At 36.7% G+C, this 12,147-nt stretch overlaps 1 protein-coding gene across 2 annotated transcripts in view; it reads right to left on the bottom strand.

Moving 5' to 3' along the window:
• LOC109232177 overlaps window positions 2,533-12,147 on the bottom strand; it is an 82,399-nt gene continuing 72,784 nt past the window's right edge. For both annotated transcript variants that reach the window (XM_019397855.1, XM_019397856.1), the window contains exons 37-47: window positions 7,877-7,927; window positions 7,612-7,791; window positions 7,245-7,519; window positions 6,780-7,148; window positions 6,646-6,709; window positions 6,325-6,471; window positions 4,160-4,264; window positions 3,945-4,055; window positions 3,767-3,871; window positions 3,558-3,627; window positions 2,533-3,428 (exon numbers count right to left, since the gene is read on the bottom strand). In XM_019397855.1, coding sequence (XP_019253400.1) covers window positions 2,722-3,428; window positions 3,558-3,627; window positions 3,767-3,871; window positions 3,945-4,055; window positions 4,160-4,264; window positions 6,325-6,471; window positions 6,646-6,709; window positions 6,780-7,148; window positions 7,245-7,519; window positions 7,612-7,791; window positions 7,877-7,927 — 2,184 coding nt within the window. In that variant the 3' untranslated portion in view covers window positions 2,533-2,721. The remainder of the gene's footprint in view (window positions 3,429-3,557; window positions 3,628-3,766; window positions 3,872-3,944; window positions 4,056-4,159; window positions 4,265-6,324; window positions 6,472-6,645; window positions 6,710-6,779; window positions 7,149-7,244; window positions 7,520-7,611; window positions 7,792-7,876; window positions 7,928-12,147) is intronic.

The raw sequence follows: 12,147 nt of genomic DNA, 5'->3' as shown, positions 1-12,147 counted from the left end.
TGAAATTTATGCTCCATAACTATAAAGAAAATACTCTTTTTTGGTTGAAAAATAAAACACTCTTTCTACAACATGAAAATAAAGTAATCATTTTATTAAAATAAAAGAAAATACTCATTTTGTTGAAATGAAAAAAAAATTCTACATCTTGAAAAAAAATACTTTTTTTGGTTGAAATGAAAGAAAATACTTTTTCTACATCATGAAAAGAAAGTACTTTTTTTTTTGTTAAAATGAAAAAAATTCTTTTTTATATCATGAAAAGAAAATACTCATTTGTTGAAATGAAAAAAAAAATCTATCTATAACATGAAAAGAAAGTATTATTCATAACATTTTTATTTAGGGTGGGGGTAGGAAGCGAGGGTTGGGGGAGGGGGTAGGGTAGGGTATGGGTGGGGTGGGTTAGGTAGGGGTGGGTTGGTGAGGATGGGGAATAGAGTGGAGAAGGTTGAAAAAGAGTTTTGGAAAATATTTCCCTTCTTTTGGTAGGGAAAATATTTTCCTCCAATTGGAGGAAAATGAGTTCATGAGAGAAATGTTTTCCAAAACATAAGCCAACCAAACATTAAAAAATTGGAAAACATTTTCCGAAAAATATTTTCTCTCCTGCCAAACACACCCTTAGTCATGAAGACACATTTTTAAAGAGGAAAATTTTACATAAGAACAACCGGGCTCCCTACTTTTCAATTTTATAGCCCATATTTTAATTTAGAACCATCTAGCCCAAAAATAATAGGCTAATACTCAACATTCAACTCCAATAGGTTCTCAAAATTACTATTTAATTTTTAAAATAGATTGCTCAAGCTTTTAAGTTAATTTTTGAATCAATAACTGTGACTCAAATATTAGTTCAACAAACCAAATCCATTTGGGTGATGAAAATTAAATTTTTAACAAGCTTAAATATGTGGATTTAAATTCCGAATATGATTTTGTGAAAATTTGGAGTGGGTGTTATTTAGACTTGCTAGAAATAGTATAAGGAGGTTGTATATAAAATTTGAAGTCACTTAATGGAGATTCGGACTGGTTTTGAACAAGAAATTCTTGCAACTGAAAATCGTTGAAGAAGTTCGTCTACAGATGCTTGTATAAAGGTGTATAAAAGTGTATAATAGTGTATAAGATGTGTTTATACACTCATATACACTATTATACAAGATTATACATAATTATACAAAAAACTGACTTCGTCTTCTTCCTTGCGACTTTTCTGAAATTTAACTCAAATCTTGCTCAAATCTACTCCAAATCATTTCAAATTTAAATTTTGAACTCCTTTTGATATTTTCAATCAATTGGAACAACACCCAATCCAAACAACTAACAAACTAAAAAAATTCTATTTTCGAAAGCAAAGCTTTGAATGGCCTTCAATGGTGGACTTCTACTCTTCAATTTTCTTACATTGCAACCAGGTGACACAGGGAGAAAAGCAGTAATAGCGGACGGCCCGTTGAAGCATATGTAGAAGATGTGAGAAGAAGAGAGTGAAAGCAATGGTTGTTAGAACACAGATTTAACTTCATAGCTTTTAGAAAGCAATGATTGTAAGAACACAGATGTTGAAATTGCTGGTGCTTTCAAAATATGTATAATTTGGGCTAGGTCGGGTAAAACTTAAAAATATGGACCAATATTTGTTATGATGTGAAGTCATGTGTATTTTATTTTAATTCTTTGGTTTTTAAGACATGATATTATAGGAGAAAATGATTCTACGAGAGGGGGTTGCTTGGAGTTCCCCAAAGCAGCTTTAGTTTCTCTTATCCAAACCAATCTCGCAAGATCTAATCAAAACAATAAATTAGGTAGTAGAAATTAACATCTTCGTCTCTACCCATTTATTGTTCATAGAAACCCTAGTTCTTGAGACTCATTCATGAACTAGTGATTTTTCCCATTCAAATATCAACCTTATACTTGTATTTGAATGAGGGTTTGAAATATTATCTATTTGGGTCAAGAACCCTAGCTTTTGACTTTGTAGTGATCGTGAAGATTTGGGTGAAATCATAAGGATTTGATCCATGTATGATATCAGAACTAACATTAAAGGGTGTTAGGCATCCATAACTGTATCTTAAATGCTTACTTTGGGGTGTATTAAATGGTGGAAAGCCCTTCTTTCTCTCTAGAACTCAACCCCAAATTTCAACAAAAAGTAACTCACTTCGAATTGCCAATAAATAGCTGCCAATCATGTGACATGATCTGCCAATGGTGCCTCCGGCCCTCACTTTCCCAACCCCATTGAAATTTGCCAACCGTTGGCCAGATAGACTCACACAACCATCACTTCAATCGCAGCTCAACTAATGTGGACGGTGCTCAGCCGATAAACTACATTGAACTAGCAAGAAATTTCAGTGACAATATTTTCTGCATATCAACTGCCAAAAGCTACACAATTTTCATTTAATGTTGCCGAATAACAGATTCGAACAAATATCTAATAAATTGAATGATCGTGGTTGTTTTCTTACTTGCGGGTGTTGGGTTTGAAATCTCAAAATATAGAAGTGAAAGAACTCTGTATCAAAAAGATAATAGAGTTAGTAGAATTTTGTTAACGGGTGTGCCTTTAAGGAATGGAATTCTTAGACTAATTGAACAGTCATGAACAAAAAATATACAGAAAATGGACAAAGCAGATTATGTACATAATGTACAATGTACATATAGCAAAATACTTGGATCCTTTACATCGTTCTATTTTTTCCTGATATTATTTTGATGAAGCAGATGAACAGAGCTCCGACCTCGCTCTTTAGCCTTGTCAATCGTAGGTAGAAGTACTGCCAAAAAGTCTTCTGCTTGGTCATTTGATGCGAAAACCAAATTGGTCTGGAAAAGCGGAAGCGAAGTTCGAGGATTGTTGTTCCATCTCTTTCCCCTAGTTGCCCAGCTTCTTTTGTGCGAAATGTGATTCTGCCTTAGCAATGCATCAGAGCTACTTCCCACAATATGTACTTCATCATCGTCGTTATCAGCATGGATTACACTATCTATCCCGATTTCAGTTTCTACCAACCACTCTGGGTTAGCAGGCACTCCTTGAAACTCGGGCTTCCCATAATTTACTATACTGGAGCAGGAGACAATTAATATAAGCCGCTCAGTGAGGACAACAAACTTCCCATCATACCTAAGAGCTTTACAAATTACCAACATTTCGTCTTTGAGCATAATATGGTCGTCAGCCTCTCTAAGAATAGATACTCCAATTGCTTCTTCCCAAGAGTAAGGCCGCAAAGGAAGTTCTCTAGTTAAATGCCTTGGCAATCGGACCCTAAAGCGATGAGATCCCCGATTATGGAGTTTGCTCCGATTTCTGATGCTTTGTGCAGTTTTGCCGGTGATATCAAGGATACTGGCTGCTGGTCTTGCCACAAGTCCCGTCACTCCAAGAGCTATGCCTGCAAGAAGAAATATGTTTTGAAGGCTTGAAGCTACAATAGTCTAAATTAGTAAACAGAATTCACTTCCCTGGAGGTTCAACTTCGCTGCAATAGAGACCAGAAAAATAGCATGGATAAACTTGATACCTGAGAGGACTCCTGGAAGGCCATGTCTCTCTGCCCCTTTAATAGGTGATTGTAATAGACCTGTCAGACCCTGCAAATCAAAATTGTCACATGAGAAATAACGAGACTCGAAGAAGCTATTCTAAAGCCATGAAGAGTCAAAGGGAGCTAAAAGAGGAAGTGAAACAGGCTGCTATGCCCATGGGAGCTAAGAAACGAAAATAACATACCTCTAAAAATTCATTTATCACCCCTTTGCTATGGGAGGATATTCCCTTTTGCTGCCTTTCCATACTTCTGACAGCCTGGTCATCAAAAGTAAATGCCACAATACCCTACAAGATCAAATGAATGAACATGTGGTCAGATAATATATAGAGTATGAAATGATGTTTGATACAAAAGTACCTTGTGTGCAGCTTTGCTGAATTGGGTGGCAGCATCACTTAAGGCATACACAGTGTTACTCAAAAGACTAGAGGTCCCTTCTGCCATGCCTTTAATAAATCCTGCACGAGTCTGCAGAAAGAACTGGGCTTTATATCTAGTGGGAAGGCTCTGCAGAAAGAACTAAGCTTTATATCTAGTGGGAAGGATAAAAGATCAGGTAATGCAGAAAGTACCTGGAAAACACTTTGAACAGGAGCAGACAAGAAATCTTTAAGGCCAAGACCCATGCTCCTCGCAAACCCCATAGGATTACCAATAACTCCTGCTGAACCAAACACCTGTAGCGAACAACACTATTTCAATGCCCATGACCACTAAGAAGACTCTAAAACTTGCTAATGAGGGTGAGGATTGCCTAGGACCATATAAGAAGACCAAGTCCACCTCCCACAACAGATGTGGGACAAATTAACACTCCCTCACAAGCCCCAGCATGGACAACATAATATGGGGCCCCAACATCGGGTAAACCAAGAATTGGCATGGGTCTGACTCTAATGCCATGAGAAGAAATGGATCTTGGACCTAACTCAACCCCCAAAAACTAGATCATCAGGCGCTGAGATTTCCCAGGACGATACAAGGAACCCAAGTCCACATCCCACAACTGATGTGGGATAACTCACTATTGCAAGAAACAAGTCATTCAGTTTACAAATGAATAACTATCAGATTTGCTAATAATTCATTGTTTGGCTCTTCAAATCATTTACCAATATAAGCAAATGGACACTTCCATGAGATCAACACCAAGAAACATATAACAGGGAAGGTTATTTCATGAACCATAACAAAAAGTATGACATTACTACAACACTTTGTTTTTTAGAAAAGCAGCATCGGATTGTTTCCTGGTCTAAGAGCAAGTACAATTTCATCCTCCCTCGGTCCCATTTTAGGTGATGGTGTTTGATTGGGCACGGAGTTTAAGAAAGAAAGTAGGATTTTTGAACTTATGGTCTATAACATAGACATTCGTGAGGTATATCATCTCAGTAAGGGTAAAACTGAAAGTTTAAAGTTAAAATGCTTCCAAATAAAGAAATATGTCATTCTGTTTGGGATAGACTTAAAAGGAAAGTGTGCCACATAAAATGGGACAAAGCGAATACTCCCTCCGGTTCACAATAAGTGACCAGTTTATTTTTTCATTTTGGTTCAAAATAAGTGTCCAGTTATCTAATCAAGAAAAAATTCAATTTGTTTTTACTCTTTTACCCTTATGTGCATATCCCTAAAAAGTTTTCTCACTCCTCACTATAACTATGTGACCAATATTTAATAAGGGTAGTTTAGTCATACTAGATATTTTTGTATAGGATTTAGCATTTTCTTAATGGGCGTGCTAAAAGGAAACTGTTCACTTATTATGAACCGGAGGGAGTACCATATTAAGCAGAGAAATGGATTGAAGCTCAGAAGTATTTTCACAAAGACTTATTACTGTTGAGCTTTTTAGAGCTATAGCCAAAGGCATTTTGGATAGTTGATTGTAATAAAATTACTATGATGTGAGGGTCTGGGATGCCGAAATATAGTGAGAAATTTGCTAAAAGCCAGACGCCATCATTGGGTGTTACAACGATGAAGATGAAAAAATGGGGACCAACAATGAGGTACTGGTACAATTTTCTTGACTAAAACATCATAGAGTTCTGTACACAACTGTGCAAAAGGATAATCAGCACACAGAGTATGCAATCTAGGTGGTACCTTGAAATCAGTTATTTTAAAGTTGGATCGCTAATCGATCAGTCTATCCACAACATTCCAAGTTTCGTTTGATCTACCCAATTCAAAATGTTTTACGTTTGATACATAAGATAAGCCCTTCGTCCTTTCTCTTTTCCCTCCATTCCACACAGCTAACGGAATCCTAAAGCAGACCGGAAAATCTCTGGCATGCCAGCAAAGACAGAGAGCGTCAGCAACTTTTCCACCTCAAACCAGAAAACCAGTTGAAAATGGGTGGCAATATTTAGAATCTCTACTAAGCAACTTTGACTAATACTGGAACTACCTCTCTTTATACTCCCCTTCACATTAAACTACAAACTGAATGTAATGAAACTTCTTGAAGCTTGTAGTAATTTCTTTGAAGCTCACGTTGATGCATGATCAGATATATATAGTGCAGGCAAAGCCTACATTCAGCTCCTCAACATTGTACCGGGATCTGAAGTTCTGGTAGATTTTGATACAGAAGTCAGAACAGGGAAGTTCTAGCCTCTGATTATTTGGAGATAAATTCATTCTCCATCTCCCCATCTACTGAAGGAGGACCAGAGTTTTTTAGTGGTTAACTATGGGAAGATAGTCAAGGTGTGTAGACATTTACCTTGTACATCTCATGAAGAAATTGTTGTGTGTAATGCTCGATAAGTATCTCTTGAACAGATTCCCAGCTAGCAAGCTGATGTGAAAGGATTACTTGTTTAAGGTGAATTTGTGCTCCCTCGATATCAGCAAGTGCCATAAGACCCCTCTGCAAAAGTCAGTGTCGTATGACTTGAGAAGCACATATATAAATGAAGTTGCTGAGCGAAATTATAAAACAGTATTGTTCTATGATGGTTTCTCAAGCTGACTATTACAATTAAAAATAAGTTAAACATTTATGAAATCATCATATGTTACAGCATCCATCATATAGCCTTACATGTATAAGAGATTCTCCAGATGTAAGCACTCCATTTCGAAGCAACCAGGGACTGCTGGAGAAACTATAGAAGAAGTTCAACGTTATAAACATATAGTAAAGTCACATGAAATCTCAATATGAATTTCAATTACCTTAAAGTCAACTTCAGCGGAGCCACATCAAACAACTCAACATAAATCTTCTTCTGCCTTTTGGCAAGAAGGTGAATCTGTTGCCATGGGGCTCCAATTGGAACTATTATAGGTAGCAGAGAGGTCCTATCACTGCTTCCTTGAAACATAGGAATCTTAACTGAGTAGCATTCATTTACATTTGATTCCTTTGGTGCCTGATCTATGGAGTTAGAGATGTTCATAGTAAAAACACCATCAAAAAGAGGATGGTCCGTTGAATTAGAGTGCTGTAACGCTCTGCTCTGCAACCTTGACGATAAAGTTTTAATGAAATCAAACAAACTCAAGATCACATACTGATCAAGTTCAAGATGAAAATCTGCTACTCTGCAAGAAAATAGACTTGTCAGGCAGTGATACAACAGAATAAATGTCGATAGAGTTTGGATTTTACAATACATTTGAAAGGAAGCAGTTACAGACCTTAGACTTATGTACTCGAAGGAGACTAGTGACAGATATCTATTATTCCACTTCGTCACCACCAATGAAAGTACCGGTTCCCGTGAGCTCTCCAGATCTGTCCTTACTCCACTAGTAATCGTCTTACTAACATCAAATGATAAGATAACAGGGTAAGGTGTGCACGTTAACTGGTTGTCAATTTGCAAAGAGGTGATTTGAAAAGAGAATCTCTGTTGATCTACACTCTGCGTGAAATCAACTGTAATGTCTCTTGCACAAGCGAAAATCAGTTCCTGCAAAAGAAATGTTGTAGTATGACAACTCAAAAGAATTTTGCATTGAAGCTTGCAATTTAATAATCTTCGATTACAACAATTGAAGGTACCTCTGGCATAGAGCTTATTAGAGAGATGCCAACATAGGGAATGTCCACCAATATTCTCTCTTTGCAGTCAGAAGAATTTTCATGCTTCAATACATGTTTATTTCTATCTTTGGACTGAGAGATGTGTGGACTCTTCATACCACTCAATACATGGCAATTGGAATCAATGATGCTCAGAATCTGTATTTGGTAAATATAAACTGTCACTACAAAAGAGAAAGCAAAACAAAGATGGTATGTGACTTTTGAAGCATCATCAATGCACCTTGACTGCTCCTTCAGAATGGACAGAAACAATAAGAGTTCTTTGAGGTTTCTGAAAAAGGTAAGCAGAAGTCATATGTGTAAGCAAGGTAACAAGATTATCATATAAATGATTGGAGAAATGTTACTTGCGGTATCATATACAATATAATAAAGAGCAAATTGTGATTAAAATAAAGAGAATGATAAGGGAACTTACTTTTTGGAAAAAAGGAATGGTTAGGTTATTAAACTTAAGGAAAGCACTAATAGATGAAAGCAACATAAACCCACAAAGCAGTATCTGTTCTAGATCAATACAAGATTGTAGGTCTTTCAAGACAACCTCCTTTCATGTAAATTTAGGTCTACATCGTCCCCTTGTAACACCTTCACTTACTATGGTTCCAAACCTAAGAACTGTGCATCGGGAGGTCTACGCAGGATACGACCAAACCATTTCATACGACCTTCTCTTATATTATCTTTAACTAGTGATATTTGCACCTTTTGCTGAACGTGGTCATTTTAATCTTTTCTAATTTTCTAAGATCAATCATCAATCTTAGCATCTATATCTCTAGTTGACACTCATATTGTGGATATGGTGGACTTTGGTGCCTAGATTACCTTTTGCTGCAATGACTTTGATGCAGTTCCCATTATTTTTTGTTTTAAAGAATGTATCCTAATTTATTTTCCAGAATTGAATGGTTTGGACATTCTTTTAGTAGAAGAAATAGTTTACTAAAAGACAACAAAGAGGTTAGAAATAAGGAAGAGATCTGTTTAATAGGCAACATGAATTGCACTCTAGTCCCTTTGCAGTTCAGTGTTAGGGTTTTAAAACAACCTGGAAAATGCAGTTCAATGGCTATAAACAGCTTGAATTTTGAAAAGTAGGTATCAGTAATCAACCACTTCTGTGTACTGATCAATATTTCAAAGCAAAGCTTCAAAATTGAAAAAGAACATCAGCTTAGTAATTTGCACAAAAGCTAGGTTTTGTCAAGTACAAATTGACTTAAAACCACATATTTATACCTTTATATAAACAGATTATCCAAAATTGATTTTTATTATTTTGTTATATGCGTATAAAATGTGTATTGGACGATATTTTACTCATCTCATTGTCTCTTACTTAAAATTGGGTAGCTCTAGCAAAATGAATTGAGAATTTTCTTTGTATATTCTAGTTATAGATCACAAACTATTTGATTTTCTCGGGATAAGTAAAAAAAATGAATTCATCAATCGGTACCAAGATGATGCGAAAAAATTATAATTATGTATAGAGCATTAAGCTTTCAGAGGATTTCCAACAATCTTAAATCATACACCATTTTTTAAGGTCAAGAATTCATTTTCCAACTTTTTAAAACTGATAAATAGACATATGTGAAAACCAAATACCCCCTAAATCATTTTCTTTTAATAAGACATTTAAATGAATAAAAGTATATGTCCTCTAACAGCTCAAGTTTTCGGATGAAGCGTGTACACTCAATTTAACATAGTATCAGAGCAAGCATATGTCCAGGGTTCAAGTGCCACCAATTATTAAAAGAGGATTTCACATCCATAGCCAAAGAAAAAGAATGCCCCTAAATTATTCTTTTCCATTTTCAAAGAGAGTAGAATATACTCCCTCTATTTCAATTTATGTGAACTCATTTGACTGGGCACGAAGTTTAAGAAAAGAGAAGACTTTTGAACTTGTGGTATAAAATGAGGCACATATATTTTGTGTTGCTATAAATCATTGCATAAAGGTAAATTGTTTCCAAATAGGAAAAGGGGTTATTCTTTTTGGCACGGACTACAATGATATATATTTTGTGTGGCTATAAATGATTGCATAAAGGTAAATTGTTTCCAAACAGGGCACTGGGTCATTCTTTTTGGCACGGACTATAAGGAAATAGGTTCACATAAATTGAAACGGAGGGAATAATATGTTTTGAAGAGCTCTCTCATCTTTGTAGTTTTCCTTTTCAACTGATCGATAAACTGGTTGTAGCTCTATGTCAATGCCTTTAAGGCATCCATAATAATATACGTAGCAAAAATTTGATGGCCTTTTGTACAACAAGAACAACAACAACAACCAAGAGGAATCTCACAAGTGAATATGAGGAGGGTAGTGTGAACGTAGACCTTACCCACCCTGGAAGATAGAGAGGCCTACCCTGGGAAGATAGAGAGGCTGTTTTCGATAGACCATCGGCTCAATAAATATAAAAAGAAACAGTAAAAACAAGAAATATCAACAAAAATGGCCAGAAAGATAATAACAACAAAAGGTAACAAAAGCAACAAGTTGTAACAATAGAATACCAAGAAACCGAGGCGAAAGATAATAGAAAAACAACATGAACTACTAGTAATCTAGGACAGAAACTACCAGAATAATACTAAAACCATCGGTTCGGAACAGAAATACGCTCGACTAGCTACTAACCTTCTACCCTAATTCTCGACCTCCACAACCTCCTATCAAGGGCCATGTCCTCGGTAAGCTGAAGTCGCGCCATGTCCTTCCTGATCACTTCCCCCAATACTTCTTAGGTCTCCCTCTACCTCTACTCCTACCTATCAAAGCCAATCGCTCGCATCTGAAGCATCTGGGCTTCTCATCTTCACATGCCCAAACCATCTCAGTCTCGCTTTCCGCATCTTGTCCTCCACGAGGGCCACTCCGAACTCAACCTGGTATGCCCACACATTCATCTCAACATCCTCATTTGTGCTACTTTCATCTTCTAGATACAAGAATTCTTGACTGGCCAACACTCTGTCCCATACAACATAGTCGATCTAACCATCACTGCGTACCTTTGAGTTCCGGTGGCACACTTTTATCACACGACACCGGAGCCTCCATTTCATCCACCCTGCTCCGATGCGATGTGTGACATCCTCGTCAACCTCCTCATTCCCTTGTATTACAGACCCAAGATACTTAAACTTTCCTCACTTGGGATGACTTGTGAATCAAGCCTCACGTCGATGTCCGTTTCCTCCGTCGGGTCGCTGAACCTGCACTCCAAGTATTCTGTCTTAGTCCTACTCAAATTGAAACCTTTAGACCCTAGAGTGTGTAACCAAACCTCCAATTTCTCGTTAACACCACATCTCGTCTCGTCAATCAGTACAATGTCATCTGCAAATAACATACACCATGGCACCTCCATTTGATGGCCTTTTGTGACGAGCAAATATTTCTGACCGAATTAAGTTATTGGTGTATATTCGTCTAACTAGTTCTGAGAGTAGGAAGTGAAATTTAAGGTAACATTATTTTAGAATTATTAACTCCAGTATAAGGGTGGAAAGTGGGCCGGGACCGCGGGCTAAGTGGGTTAAACGGGCTGGGACTGTTAGGCCCGCTAGAGGTGGGCTCGTGCCAGCCTCATGGGCCGATTCTTAGATAGGAACCGTTAGGACCGGGCCCGTTTGGCCCGCCAAGAGACCTGGACCCCAACTTAATTTTAACCTCCAAACTTTTTATTATTATACTTTTTTCCTATTTTCTACTATAAATACCCCTTCATTCTTTCATTTTCTTACAAAATCTATATCAATCTATGAAAATCTCTCTCTAATTTTTTTCTATACTTACTACAATTGTTTACTTTATAAAAAAAATAGTGAAAAAATTGTGAGGTTGCTACTATTGCTTACTTTATTCCAAAAAATAGTCAAAAAATATTGAGGTTATTACAATTTGTGAAAAAATGGTGAAGTTGGTGAATTGAAGTCTTCAACGATAATCAATTTTCAACAAGTTGTTCGTCAATTCGGTAAACTCGTTCTAACTCTTAAGTCTTAATATTATAGTTGTGTTTATTTTATTTATTTGCTATTACTTGATTAATTAAGATGTCTTCCTTAAGAAATATTTTTGGTAAAAATAAGAATAAGGGAAAATCCAAGACTGGCGAATCTAGTGGCATTGTTGTTCCTCCTCCCCTGCCCCCGGCTCCCCGAACCATACCACATACCCAACCTACACGTGCGATTCTTGATACCGATAATAGTTTATTACAATTTGGCGAGACTGAATCTTGCCATATTATTGCACTCGGTGAATATTTAGACCATGAATTAATGAATGCCCTCTATTCTAATAATTATATTACTATTGATGAAAATGATGATGAGGAGATCAATCTTGATGAAACTCAACCGGACGATGATACACCCACTAGTCATGCTCCTGTTGTTGACCCAACTAGTGATAACGCCGCTAATCCAAATGATGATCCATCTGATACTCCCGTTACTGCC

Source organism: Nicotiana attenuata, chromosome 9 (genome assembly GCF_001879085.1).
Source record: "Nicotiana attenuata strain UT chromosome 9, NIATTr2, whole genome shotgun sequence".
In the NCBI taxonomy this organism is placed as follows: domain Eukaryota; kingdom Viridiplantae; phylum Streptophyta; class Magnoliopsida; order Solanales; family Solanaceae; genus Nicotiana; species Nicotiana attenuata.
This window is presented reverse-complemented; position numbering and strand designations above follow the sequence as displayed.